The sequence below is a fragment of the Gallus gallus genome, chromosome 3 (genome assembly GCF_016699485.2).
Source record: "Gallus gallus isolate bGalGal1 chromosome 3, bGalGal1.mat.broiler.GRCg7b, whole genome shotgun sequence".
In the NCBI taxonomy this organism is placed as follows: Eukaryota; Metazoa; Chordata; class Aves; order Galliformes; family Phasianidae; genus Gallus; species Gallus gallus.
In genome coordinates, this window is record NC_052534.1 from 66,305,473 (window position 1) to 66,319,755 (window position 14,283).

General features: G+C 47.8%; 2 protein-coding genes across 9 annotated transcripts in view; one reads left to right on the forward strand and one right to left on the reverse strand.

Annotated features, from left to right (window-relative positions):
- Window positions 1-12,842, forward strand: part of METTL24 (methyltransferase like 24) — a 54,550-nt gene extending 41,708 nt beyond the window's left edge. For 5 of the 7 annotated variants that reach the window (XM_046939601.1, XM_040698320.2, XM_004940307.5 and 2 more), the window contains one exon: window positions 4,666-5,511. In XM_046939601.1, coding sequence (XP_046795557.1) covers window positions 4,666-4,980 — 315 coding nt within the window. In that variant the 3' untranslated portion in view covers window positions 4,981-5,511. Of the gene's footprint in view, window positions 1-4,665; window positions 5,512-5,543; window positions 5,951-11,803 lie in introns of those variants that run through there. The other 2 variants (XR_005858894.2, XR_005858893.2) reach the window with 2 other exon arrangements.
- The window catches only part of CDC40 (cell division cycle 40), a 36,992-nt gene continuing 35,413 nt past the window's right edge, over window positions 12,705-14,283 (reverse strand). The window contains exon 15 of one of the 2 annotated variants that reach the window (NM_001006407.2): window positions 12,705-13,751. In NM_001006407.2, the coding sequence (NP_001006407.2) occupies window positions 13,574-13,751 (178 nt within the window). In that variant the 3' untranslated portion in view covers window positions 12,705-13,573. The remainder of the gene's footprint in view (window positions 13,752-14,283) is intronic. The other variant, XM_046938872.1, reaches the window with a different exon arrangement.

Below are 14,283 nucleotides of genomic sequence, written 5' to 3' on the forward strand. Positions count from 1 at the left end.
AATTTGGAGAAAAGATAAGCTGTTCAGTGAGCTGTGTATCTTGTGCCCTGCGGGGGCAGTCACCCCTGTAGTGTGTAAAAAAGACAAAAGACGATGTAGGCACCCAAGTATGGAAACTTGCATTAATACCTTCAACATATACTTGAAAATATACCCGGTATGTCAGTTCAGGAGCTCAACACATTCTTTGGAGTTTTATCTGCTGAAAATATAGACTTGCACTTAGTGAAAGGGAACCCTGTTGTTTCTTTGCTGGTGTCGTCCTTAGTTGAGAGCTATGATTTAGAAGGATGGAGCGCTTCTGTGCTCCCCTGCTCTGCTCTCTGCTTCCCCGTGCTGAGCTGCTGCTGGCAGTAATGTGGCCAAATTGCTTCCTTGGCTGCTGCTCTCGATTGATTCTGCTCCATGGGGAGCTTCAAATATGCCCATGGGGCATCACAGAGCTGAGATCTCGCTAACCCTGGTGTTCCAGAAATGATGAAGGCCGAACGGAGCTCTGGTTTCCACTTTGGGAAATGATGCACGGTTGTAACACGTCATTGCCCCGAAAAGAAGAGATGAGTGCTCATACCGTATGTGGTAACTTCCACTAATTAAAACACATTCTTTTTCAGCTGTTTTGTATGCTTGGTTGTGCATGAGGAAAGGCCTTTTTTTCCCCCAAGTGTGACTGGTGCAACGCTGTGGTATATTTACAGGGGAGCAAAGTATTGAGAAAACATGATTAAAAATACACGTTCTTCTACTTTTCAGTGATAAGCTACTTAGTTCTCATTGCTCACATTTTGGCAGACTGGCTTATTTGAAATAGAAAAAGAGAACAAATGTCTTGTAATCACTCTTGTAATTTGTTTGTTAGGTGCTTGGATGCTCTGACACAAGCTGTTTCAATGTTCATTTTACCCTGTCCACAGCAGAAAATGAGGACTGTGGGATGAGGTGGGCACTGTGTCCTGAAGGCAGTCACAGGAGGTTGTGGTACAGACAGAGCCTTCTTCCAGGCCCCTGAGTGGTGCACAGCACCCAGAGCCTCAAAGAGCCTCTGCTGTGTTCCTCCAGCACATTCCTGTCAGTGCCCTATTGCTCCCTGACCACTTGAGTGCAAGGCAGCTCTCTCTGTCCTGCAGACACACTGGTTAGCAGCTGCTTTTTGGATCAGTTTTGTGAAAGCAGTGCAGTGCATGCAGGGTGCCTGCTGATCGGCCCCAGAAGCTTGAGAGAAAAAACAAGCAAACCTGGGGGGATGATGAGTGGAAACTGCCATGAGGAAAAAGATGTCATACCATAAAGCCAGATCATGGGAAAACAAAAGCAAACACTTAGAAACATTTATTCACAGCTCCTTCCCCTACTATTTCTCCCCCCCCCCAGAGGAGTTTTGAATAATTTGTTAGTCAAAGTTGCCAAAGCATCAGAGACAGAAATGTGTGGCTTCTGAAGTGTTGCAATTGCACCCACATAGGATCAAAAGTACCTTCAGAATTGCATTGCAGGTAGAGCCGTGCGTTGCTATCTGAAAAATAAGTAACTGATTTAAATGTATGAAGGGAAACAAGTGAGCTCAACCGTGAAGTAGGTCTCAGCTGACTTTCACAAGCAGGATCATTTGCATTCAGCCTGCTGGTGAACCCAGAGGAGCGCTACAGGAAGCCATTTCACTGCCCCACATGTGGGCACGCTGATGGGCTCTTAGTTGCAGTTGGGCAAGGAAGTACCAGAGCTAAGGTTGGCTGCGCAACCTTTGTCTCTCCTCCCCATGCAGATATGCCACAACACAGGCTTTAATTCCGTAATCCTGCGGTCATTTTCCACCAGCCCCCTGCCTCCGTCAGCGCAGAGGAGGCACAGTGTAGCCTGGATGAGCAGATCCCTGCAGCTCGGTGTGATGTTAGTATGTGATCAGGGACCTTGCTGAAGAGTTTTGTTTCCAGCTGATTTATAGCTTGTCCCACTGAAGCCTCACAGGACTTCACGGACACAATCCTCGCACCCTTAAGGGCTGAAAACCCTCAGCTTGCATATTTGAAACCAGAAATGTCAAGCATGTAACATCTCCCAGTTCTTGTGACCGTGTGTCCCTAGTGGGACACCCCCACCTAGTAGGTAGGGGGAGCACAGCCCCTGAGGCCTGCCATGGCTGTGAGCACTCTGCGCCTCAGTAGATCAGAGCTGGGGCCTCCAGTTGGCCACCTGGAGAACAAGGGAAGGTCGAAGCGACCACATATAGCAGTCTGGGTTTGGGATGCCATGGCTCCTCTCATTTCCCTTTGCCAGATTATGAGCTTGCAGCTGGGAGGCACCGAGCTCTTCTCCTTCCATTGGTTTTCTCTGCCTGCCCTGGCCTGTCCTTTGAGGCATTGGGGAGCACAGACTGCAGAGCTTTGGGCATCCAGGTGCGTCCAGTGCATGTACTGTAGGCCCAAGTGGGCTGCAGGACTTCTGCCATAAAGCGAGACCTGCTTTGTAGGAAGCCCCATCCTTGGAGGCATTCAAGGCCAGGCTGGATGTGGCTCTGGGCAGCCTGGTCTGGTGGTTGGCGCCCCTGCACATAGCAGGGGAGTTGAAACTCAATGATCATAGTGGTCCTTTTCAACCCAGGCCGTTCTATGATTCTAAGCCCACACAGTTACTGTCACTAACTTTTGCTTTGTAAGATTAGGGTTAGGTTGGGTTTTGTGTCCAGCCCCACCACCAGCCTATTGGTCACTGGGTTGGTTCTGATGCAGACTGGGACTCACTGTGTAGTGGGTTTGCCTTGCTTCATTGTCCCTATTAGTGACAAAGTCAGCCCATTGATTTAAGGTGGGAATGGGTTGATGGTTGAACTAAGATGATCTCAGCAATCTTTTCCAACCTGAATGATTCTGCGATTCCATAACTCTAACATCATGGTGAATTTGAATTGGGAATTACTCTACTCTTAAAACTTCTTGTCCAATTTCCTTTGGCCTTGTGGTTTTGGTCCTGCTCTCTGGCCTCCCAAGGCAAGGGAAGAAGAAGAAAGAGAAGCATTGTGGCTGCATAAGGCAGCCTTCATCCTGTGAGTAGCACATGCCTGTGGAAGGCCAAGCTACTTACAGCCCTGCTCCCTAGGCGTTAGACTCTTGAAGGATATTGATGTGCCTTTAGGGAGGAACCAGCAGCAGTTGGTTGGACTGAGTTCTGTCTTCTTGCCCCCTAGTAATCCCGCAGAGAAGCACAGTGGGTGCAGCCTCCCGTAACAGTGGTGTTTCTGTGTACAGCTGTGTTATTGTGCCCTTAAATCCAGGCTCTTTGGAGTCTGCCTCAGCTCACTAATGGCACTTCATCAGCTGTAATGGGGCCCGCCTGCTGACTTGTAACATTTCTGCTGATTTTTCAATTTTTTTTCCTCTTTTTATGCTCTTCTTGACTAAGTAAAGTCTCCAGTTTTCACTTCAGACACATTCTGAGTGTGAGCAGGTGGGCACAAGCAGCAGCTCAGGTGGAAGCGGTGCAGGCAAACGGCTCTCCCCAGGGAGTTGCACCTGCTCTGCCCTAGGGAGAAGTGCCCTTCGGTTCGTGTGCACCTCTGCAGGACATTGCTTCTTACCAGGTGTCGTATTTTGATCAAATGCTCTTTTTATTATTAGAAGATACAACCCCTGCCCCAGCTCATCTCTAAGCAAAACCAACCTGTACTTATGTTGAGCTGTGAGAAGTTGGTTTTCTGAGTATACAACTGCGTAAGTCAATAATGGCCTAAAATCAAACTGAGGCACTCTTTCCATGGCATCTTTCCTGACATCCCTTACCGTTCAGAGGAGCTGCCCATCAATCTCTGCAGTCATTTCATGCTTTTCCCTTGAATTCATCCTCCTCACTGAGTGTGATGCTGCAGGAGCTGCCAGCAGCAGCTTGGCAGTGGGTGGTTCATGACCTGTGCTGCTCAGAGCCTTCATTTCTGTTTGCCCTTCTCTGGCACGTGTGTGCTGTGTGCAGCCGCTGCCTCCTCATGCACTGCACTGGCAGATCCTCAGGACTGGAACCATCAGTGTGTGCACGTGGCATCTGGCAATGAGGACCCTGCTCTGCTGTGGTGCAATAGTTAGTTAGGTGTAGTTACTATGAATAAATTTTGTTCTGCTACAGGGTTTTTGTGATGGAGAAATAAGGAACAGTAGGGCATCAGTGTCTTTGTTTAGTATAATGAGTGCTGCCACAAGATCTGTGAAGGGCCAATAACACACTTTGACTGTAGGATCAGCATCAAGTACAGAGCTTTTCAGACCAGATGTCAGAGGCAGGAGGAGAAGGGCGGCAAGCAGGCGGGCATGGAACTTCATGTACTGCCCTGTCTGTCTTAGCCCATGAGATGATTATCTTTAAATACATGAGAGCAAGGATGTGTATTGTAAACTGGGAAAGCCTGGCTTTGGATCTTGCTGATATTAGGAAAAATTTCCTCTCAGAGAGAGCGGTGAGGCAGCAGCACAGGCTGCACAGGGAGGTGGTGGAGTCACCGTCCCTGAAGGTGTTCAAGACACATGCAGATGTGGTGCTGAGGGACGTGGTTAGTGGGCATGGTGGGGATGGGCTGGTTGGTTGGACTAGGTGATCTTAGTGGTCTTCTCTAACCTTACTGAGTCTCTGACGATAATTGCAAAACCTTGTCATTTTCACATAGCAATTATGTTTTTGTTGCAGATTGATGTCCTCAAGGCAGACGTGGAGAGCGCGGAGTGGAAAATTTTGGAAAACCTGATCCTGGAGGATGTTGTTGAGCAGATAGGGCAGCTGGTCTTTGAGGTGCACATCCACTGGCCTGGTTTTGAGGTCAGCGGCAATGACAGCACTGTGGTGCGGTACTGGTACAGTCTGCTCCGAGAACTGGAGCTGAAGGACTTCAGGCTTTTCCATACCTACAAAGACTTATTAAAACCACAGATGCTTCTGAAAAAGGAAGCCTTCAATGCCAGTAGCTGTTACAGACTGAGCTGGGTGAATACAAGATGGAAATAGCAGAAAGGAATCTACGATGCATGACTGTGAGCCACCTGTCCCGTAACATTATTGAAGAGGACCTTAGGGTCACTGGCTGAAGTTGCCAGATAAGTATACAGCGATTGCTGGTGAAATGGACTGGCTTTTGTTTTTAAACATTGTCGAAAGAGCTGAAAGTGGAACCTGGTCTTTTTGGCTTGTTTTTAGTTTAGGTGAAGTTCCACAGTGCCTTTTCTAGCACTGCATCTGGCTTCCTACTGGCTCCTTGCCATGGAGCTCCCTGGCCCTGCCTCTCTCCCTGCCAGGGGCACACGGACGCTTTGCAGAGGTGGTGACTCTGGCCTTGGGGACACAGGGACATGTCCTGCTCTGCATGTAGGCTCTGAGCACTGGCGTCCGAGTTGGGTGCAGGGTGCTCCCAGCAACCCGGCTCAGCCATTCTCTGAGAAGCTAAGCAATGAGAGGGAGCTAAAAAGTATGTAGCAGGTGGTTTATTGTTTTTTTTATGAATAATTTTGACATTAAACTTTGCATTGAAATACAAGATCACACCACTTTCATGTCTTTCTTCTTCTTTGCAGGGCTTGAAATGCCTGAATGAGTCAGGCCTTGAGCGTCTGTGTTGGCCACGGGGGCTGCAGACCTTGGGCTTCTTTGGAAGAGGCTTCAAAGCCCCCTGCCATGATGGTGAGGGCCTGGCTGGTGCAGGACTGGAGAGGATTTGAATCTCTTCAGTGAAGGTCAGCTCTGTGCCCTCACACACTCAGATGTCAGAACAGTCAGCCTTCCAAATCACACTGGAAATTTTAACTTGTGGTTAAATGTCAGACCCTTTCTGTTTTAAGTAATGCACGCTGGCTTTCAATCTGCTGCCTTTTCAGCCCCGCTGACAGTGCCTTGTAGTGCTGTGTGAAGTGAGTTACTGCCTCTCTGGTCCCATTTTTACTTCCTTTTAAATACAAGCACATCCACTTTAGTGGCACTGGGATTTTCTGAACTGGAGTTTAATTCTAAGGGATCTCTGTATGGGTTTTGTGTGCGCTGAACACCTCAGCCAGGGAAGGAGGAGGATGCAGCGGACAGACCGGGCCTGCTGGTGCTCCCAGCTGTGCCTGTGTGCTACGTGGAGCAGCACAAGAGGTGTGCACAGGCTCTGGGCATGGCTGCCTGGTCACACTAATGAGCTTCCTGGCACTGTATTGGCTCAGGCCATCTGGGACCTTCCCAGACCATTCCTAGGCACAGAGACAGCCCAAGTCAAGGACAGCTTGGATCCAGCCACCTTGTGTTGGAAGCTCTCAGGGCTAGGAATATAGAACCACAGGATGGCTGAGGTTGGCAGGGCCTCTTGGTCCATCTGGTCGAATCCCTGCTTAAGCAGGGACACCCAGAGCAGGACATGTCTGGTACTGAGGGCCACTAAGATGATCAGAGGGCTGGAGCACCTCTCCTGTGAGGAAAGGTTGAGGGAACTGGGATTGTTTAGTTTGGAGAAGAGAAGGCTACGGGGAGACCTCATTGCGGCCTTCCAATACTCGAAGGGAGTGTATAAACAGGAAGGGGAACGGCTATTTACGAGGGTGGATAGTGATAGGACAAGGGGGAATGGTTTTAAACTCAGACAGGGGAGGTTTAGATTGGATATTAGGAAGAAGTTTTTCACACAGAGGGTGGTGATGCACTGGAACAGGTTGCCCAAGGAGGCTGTGGATGCCCCATCCCTGGAGGCATTCAAGGCCAGGCTGGATGTGGCTCTGGGCAGCCTGGTCTGGTGGTTGGCGACCCTGCACATAGCAGGGGGGTTGAAACTCAACGATCATTGTGGTCCTTTTCAACCCAGGCCATTCTATGATTCTGTGATTCTATTGTCAGTGCTTAGTCCCTTTCCTGCAGTGACACAGAACAATCCGAGGGAAGGGCTGCTGGAATTGATGCCGTGTTGCTGCTTGCTTGGATTTCCTGAGCCCAGCTACTGGGCAAAGCGCTCCTAGCAGGAGATGCCTTGGTGGTGGCAGCCACGCTTTGCAAACCCTTGTGCTCCAAGTGTTGAAGCTGTGCAACAATGCGGGAAAAGCCATTGAAATGCACAAAGATGCCACATCTCCTAAACTGAGCTACTGCTTGTTGGAACAGTCAGACAGCTCATCAGGGAATGGCTGCACTTCCACTCTTCAAATAATGGGGTGGCAGAAGGCCAGGTGTGAGCCCTGCTTCGTTAATGAAGCATGAAAACATAGACTGGAGCTGTAGAGCGCAGGCTTTTCCTCCCGGTAAGTGATGGAGTACTCAGACTGGTAGACTGTTATATAGTGGTTAAAAACCAAATGATGTTCTCTTTTAGGTGTTAAAATTCCAAAGGGATGCAGACCTTTCGTTATGTATTGCCCCGAAGAAGAAATGTAAATTCATTGTATATGGAAATTGCAGGAAAGGACTGGAGGTCTGTCTTGGGACTTGAGGTTAGAACTCAGTGTATCCTCACCCAGTCTTTGCTCAGGAGTGCTGAGTAGCATCAGGAGCAACTTAGGCGTTAGCAAATATATCTTCTGAAAGCAAAAATTCCAATAACTACGGCAATTACAGAAACCTTATGTAAGATGCAGGATAGATAAAAGCCATTTATCATTCTTAAGGCAGTTACGTGATATTATGGGGAAAGGGAACAGCTCTCATTTTATGCTCTGTGCCTTTCTGCTTAGTGCCTCTTAAAGCATAGTTAGCACAGCCATCCTTTCTGAGCTCTTGTGCACCCACCCATTGGCTTTTATTGGCTTCTTTGACCTCAAGGAGCAAAGCTTAATGAATCCATCTCCTATTTCTTTATGGATGGGCTTTATGTAAAAGGAATGTGGTTGCTTCTGAGCTGCACTGCTGCGGGGCAAAGGCTGTCTGACTGCAGCTGTCACGCACTGTGGTCTTCAATGGCACCAGAGAGGAGCCCCTGGCAGTGGAAGCTGGCAGTATAAAGGAATGGGATGATGGAATCAGAATGTCCCAAGTTAGAGGAGACCCACACAGATCGCCGAGCCCAACCCTTGGCTCTACACAGTACTACCCAAAATTCAAACCCGATGTCCAAAGGGTGTTGGGACAGCACTTCTTGACCACTAGCACTTGGGGCTGTGCCCATTGCCCTGGGCAGCCCATTCCATGTCCACCGCCCTCTGGTGCAGACCCTGTCCCTAACCCCACTCTGACCCTCCCGTGACACAGCTCCATGCTGTTCCCTTGTGCCCTGTCACTGTCACACAGAGCAGAGCAGTGTTGCCCCTCTGCTCTCTGTGAGGGCAGCCCACACCTGCCACCCGTTGAAGCCTCACTGCTGGGTCCAGATCCTCACAGGAGCCCTGTGCTTCCAGGAGCAGCTCTGGGGGAGCAGGGAGCATTGCAGAGGTCATCAGGTGGGTGGGAACACATCAGGAGGATGTGACGTACTGAGCTCTGCCGCAAAATCCTTAAGGTTGGAAAAGACCTCTAAGATAACCTAGTCCAATGGTCAGCCTACCCCCACCGTGCCCACCAACCGCATCCCTCAGTGCCACACCTGCACACGTCTTGAACACCTCCAGAGATGGTGACTCCCCCACCTCCCTGTGCAACCTGTGCAAATGCCTCACTGCTCTTTCTGAGAAGACATTTTTTCTAATATCCAGCCTCGTCAGGAGCACCTCTCAGTTCTGAAAGATGGAAGAAAGCATAAGTAGAACGATTCTGGCCTTTCTTGGCAGCAGCCAGCAAGGCATCACCTGGTCACACACCTGAAGAAAATTCACTCATTCTCTCTGCTGAATAATTCACAGCTGAGACCATCTGGTCAGTTCAGAGCCCGGGCACTGGGAGCTCCATTAGCTGCTCTCTTGCCCTTGAAGGGATCCTCAGGGTTACTCAGTAAGAAGTCACTCCTGATTTCTTGCTGCTTGTTAACACAACGTGACGTTTAATTGCAGTCAGTAGAAACGTTTCAGTGGTGGTAGAAGGTCAGAGCTGACCCACATTCAGAGCCACATCTACGTTTCTCTCTGCAGCAAGCAAGGAATATTTAGACTCTGAACTTCTTTACTCTTTGCGTTGGATTTCCACCGTACACGTGTATTTTGTAGCAGTTTGCTGAAGGTAAGCTCTGTGCTCACAGCTCAGCTGTGGTGCAGGTTGGTTGTTCTGGTTTTTTTTCTCCTAAGATTGCTTCGTAAGAGTTTATGTTCCCCCAAACCCCGCTTACACCACAGGGGAAGCACTGAGGTGGTGAATTACAGCAATGGTGGCTGTGGGGTGATGGTGCTGGGGGGGCTCTGCGGCTCCCTGAGATGTATCTGTGTGGCTGTCAGTGGTCGGGGAGCCCAGCAGGGTTCATAGGGCTGAAATCGTTCTCCAGAGGACTTGTGTTGTTTTCTTCCTTTCCAAACCAGAGGGCACGCAGCTCAGTGTGTTGACACCTCTTAGATTAGCCCAAGGACTGAGCCTGGCCCAAAGGACAAACCCAACACATCTGCGGTAACACCTGATTTTAGCAGTCTCCCAGTGGTGTAAAGCACAGTGAGTTAACGGGGACTTGCAAAGGCCCAATGCTTCCCCATTTAGAACATTTTAAATATGTTCTGAGGCGTAACCAGGTAACAAGAGGCTCTGAGGTCGGACTGCCAGGGTACCTCATGTCCACGCTTGGGTGAGCATCATCTCAACTTGTTTGTAAGAGCTTTCAGCCCTGCAGGGAGCTTCTGCAAGCAGAACCCTTCCACAAGCAGTTCTCTCCAAGAGCTGCGAGACAGCAGTAGTGCAGGGGGCTTTGTGGCTTTTTTCGCTTGTTTTAAGTTAATCAGCTAGCCCAGCAGTAAAGATCTATTTTGCTGCAAAATATAACTTAAATTTTGAGCGTGTGCCAATGAAGTCAGCCTGCAGACACAAGTCTTTCAGTAGTCCCCAGGGGAACGAATTCCCTGTCAGCTGATTTTCTTTCGGTAAATAGGATCCACTGCTTGAGGTCTTGCAAGCAAAGCTTCCCACCCTGCCCTGCTTGCCCCCCTCACAGGCTGCTCCTCGTACAGAGCCCTTCTACCGGGAGGAGCGAGGTTCTGTAACGACCAGCTGGTAGCAAGAAGGAAAGTACACCGTGGTACTGTGCTGTCAGGTTTGCAAGGCTTTACTGCGTAAATGAGCGTTTGAAGTCTGTGCTGTTAAATGCTGCGTTGAACATCTGCCTTTTGCTAAAAACTGGCTTTTTCCAAGGCAGTCTTGGAGTCTTCTGGATGCACAGTAATTCAGATGTTTGCTTCTTGCAATGAGGGCAAGGAATGTGCAGCCCTGTCTTCCTGGGGACTGTTACGGGCTCTGTGTGAGACAGATGCCACGACCATCTGCCTTGAGAGAGACCGCCTTCCCACCTACTGGCAAGCTGCACCGGGACACGTGGGATATTCCCCCCTCACACATATGAAAAAAGTCCATGAGGAAGGTGGCACGAGGCCAGAAGAATGATCAGGTTTCCAAGGCAGAACTCCAGCAATGATGGCAACAGTTCACTTACCCACGAACCCCTGCTGCAACAGTAATTGGTATTAATAAGAAGTGGCAAGACACTGCCACATCATTTCCTCAAGTTAGAGGTGCATGATAGAGGGACGAAAACTACAGCGCTGTCCCTGCAGCCCTATGTGCCAAATTGTGGGTATTCATCCCTGCCAGTGCAACGGGCTCCAGCCCCCAAGGAGCCCCTTTGGACTCACTTGGTGTTAGGGGACACTGCTTGGGGCCTTTCCCTGCTCTGTCTGCCCACAGGCTGTCAGCCTAGAGGTCTGTCTGGACTTGTTCTGGCCAACATTTGTAGCAGACAAATTTCTGGCATAATATGAAATCTGGAGGCAAAGAGAATGACACAATTGGAGCTCCTTAGCCCAGCCAGGAGTCCCTTCCCAGGTAGCTGCAGGAAGGACAAGTCTGGACTCACACCATGCAGACACCCACCGCCTCTTCCAAGCACAGCAAAATCACTGATGCTGCCAGCTCTGGAGTCCACAGCTCTACAGCTGACAGGGAGGAATTATCCTCATAAAAATTCCCCCTGCAGGCTTCAATGCAGATGTGAGGAATTCCACATCGGATTAACAGGGTGACCAACAGTGAGGGACAAAGGAGTTGATGTATCTGAAAGTTTCCAGTGGAATTTTGATCTGAGGCTTGTTGCAAACGTTTAATCCTAACTCATCAACTCCAGAATTTATTGAGTCAATGCTTCTTGCTTTTCTTCCTCAGGGACAACAGTGTACCACTACCTGAGTTTATATACTTATGCAGACACACGCACGTGAATCAAGTACTGCTGGGTAGGTGATGAATGGAAAAATGCAATACTGACTGCAGAGCCAAAACTTGTGTCTGCTGTCATTTAAATGCTTTTAAGCATTTGGGAAAGATGTTTCTCATAGGGAAGTTAGTATACAAAACTTTTTTGAAGCAATTTATCTGCTCTATTTCCTCTTTTCCTCCCCAGATCCCTGTGCTTACATGCTGTTAATGTTCGGGCCTGCAGCTACACGTTAGGATGAGAGGGAATGGCCTCAAGTTGTATCAGGGGAGGTTCAGGTTGGATATTAGGAAAAACTTGTCGAGAGTGGTGAGGCAGTGGCACAGGCTGCACAGGGAGGTGGGGGAGTCACCATCCCTGGAGGTGTTCAAGACGTGTAGGTGTGGCACTGAGGGATGTGGTTATTGGGCTGGTGGGGTTGGGTTAGGGTGACCTTAGAGGTCTTTTCCAATCTTAATGATTCTATATCCATTTAGGAAATGTATTTGAAAAAAAAAAGTGCCATTCTAAGTTATTTTAGCCAATTTTCTCCTCATGCAGCAGACATGGCACATCAGAGCTCAACACCCAGCTCAGGAACCATGGCAGCAGCTCACTCCTACTCACATCCTTACCAGTCCAGAAAGAACAGACTCTTCTTTCCCTACGTGATCCTCAGGACACTCACCACCTCCTTTCTCTCTCTAAATTCTACCATTTCCACATTTCCTGCCCCAGCACTTACACAGGTGTGAGATTGGACAAAATATACAATTGGTACCAGCGCTCCTCTTGTGAAAGCAGCCTGTGATGCGTTTCTGGTACCCGTGATTACTGAGATGGGAAAGTAAATGGAAAACACATAGATTTGGTGTACTGAAGGTGTGAATGGACAGTGGAAAGACTGAAATGCAGCTTTAGGCAGCTGGTCTAAAATCCATTAAGTTCCAAGTTCACTCCCAGAGCCCTGACTTCAACAAGTACTCTTTGAAAGAACGGTCTTCTTGTTCATCAATCCTTCCAGAACAGCAGATTTAAAATACAAATAAAGTCTTAGGAAAAAAGTCCTTCCAGTTTGAGATGCTTTGCATCTCAGCTACTGAAGTGCCTTATCTCCCATCCTACTGCTAATTATAGCCATTAATCCTTTGGTATTGTTTAATTGATGAGCAGCTGTTGACTTATAGTAAGCAACGGAGCGTAATTCAAAACTGTAATTAAAACTGATCAATGGATAAATTTGTTACATGCTTTTCTTTCCATTATGAGCTCAAGAGAAGAGCAGACGGTGTTAAAATGACTTTTCTTTCCTCCCTCCTTCCAACTTAAATTAGTTTTGTATGAATGGGGCAAGAAAATGAGCTTATCATCTGAATTCTGGTCCAACTGAGAATTAAAATGCCAAATGATAAGAAACATTTCACGTGGGCAGTGGTGGATAGAAGAAGTGAATGGAGATAAGCAAAGTTTCTTTATAAAATGTTTTATTAAAAATAAGTCTTTTAAAGAGAGGAGAAAGTGTGGCATGTATACATGTAAATTGTCACAGTTAATTGTCACAAACTGCCTGGAACTTACTTATAATACAACCTATCCACTGTGTTGTCGTGTTTGTTTTTTAAAGTCATGCTTACTGGAACTTAGCAGCCAATGGGAAGAGGAAAAACACCTGGTACCCAACCCTTACAGAGAAACCGGGGGGTACCTGTAACAATGACACTCAGTGCTCAGCGTGATACAGTTGTTAAATGCAGACGAACCAAGATTTTACGAATACAGGCTTCAGTTGATAACAGTCTAATTGAGGGCTGTGCACTTCTGATTAGTTCTTCATTTCTACTGTGAATTAACAGACATCATTAGCAACTGATTTTGTGTTCCAGAAAGGTAGAAGTATTTTAGGGAGAATAAAATACCAACCAAAAAACATAAACAAATGCTCTACTTCCAGCTCTGCCACAGTAGGTATCAACGATTTCTTCTTAGGAAGATGACACAGTTGCTGTCTTTCTCCTTTAACTCCCCACATCTCTGACAGCCAGAGCCACAGAAATAGTTTTTCTTAAGTTTATTTTATTTTACAGGAGTATTTTGCACAGAAGGTGACAGGACAAACTGACACTGGATGCTGCACGTTTCAGATTCTCAGAGCCAGGTGTTGCATTTAGAATAATATCCCTTGAGTCAAGCATTCTGAAGATTTCCCACTTTCAGAGCATACATACAGCCAACTGCGAACAGCTACGTCACAAAACGTCTACCTGTCCTTACAGCAGAATTCACTCCAACCTCAGATCTCAGGGCTTACAACTTCAGATCCTTGCAGCAGCCTCTTTAATCCCACAGTTTAATGAGACCATCCCAGCCGCACGTAATGACTTTGGATGTTTCGTGTGGATGCCAGACTGCCCCAATGCAGACTTTATCATGTGCTTTTATTCTGCTGTAGAGTTTTGTGGTCTTCCAGTCCCAGATGTTAAGCTTTCCATCTGCATCTCCAGATATCACATAGCTGCATTAAAGGGATGAAAATAAAAGTCGCATTAGGTGCGAGGACTGCTAGTATTGTAACACTTTATATTGAGGAATGGAATAGAGCTTCACCCACTGAGCCTCCCACCCGACAGTCTGAAAACTTCTCTGCCAGAGAACTGGCATTCATGCTGTGCTCGGTGGCACACACAGTCCTGCAGAAGGTGATGCATCAGCTGTGAGGTAAATGTGCTAACCAATGTGATTATACCACACAGTGGTACTGGGACTGAAGAGAATACATCAGGAAAAGATAAAAGTGCCAGAAGTTCATCTGCAAGTTATAGACACCCTCTCTGCTTTTTCCTCCACTTTTACTGAGGTTATTCTCCACTTTTTATAGCAATGCATAGCTTATGTACATACAGTGGTAAATATATGGGCATGTTACCAAGGAAACAGGATGAAAGAGATAGATCTCTGAACAGCTAAATGAGGATAGACCACACCAGACCCATGAATAGGAAAAACCAGGCAGGTCTGAATCCCAGGTATTCCAGGCAGGTGCATAC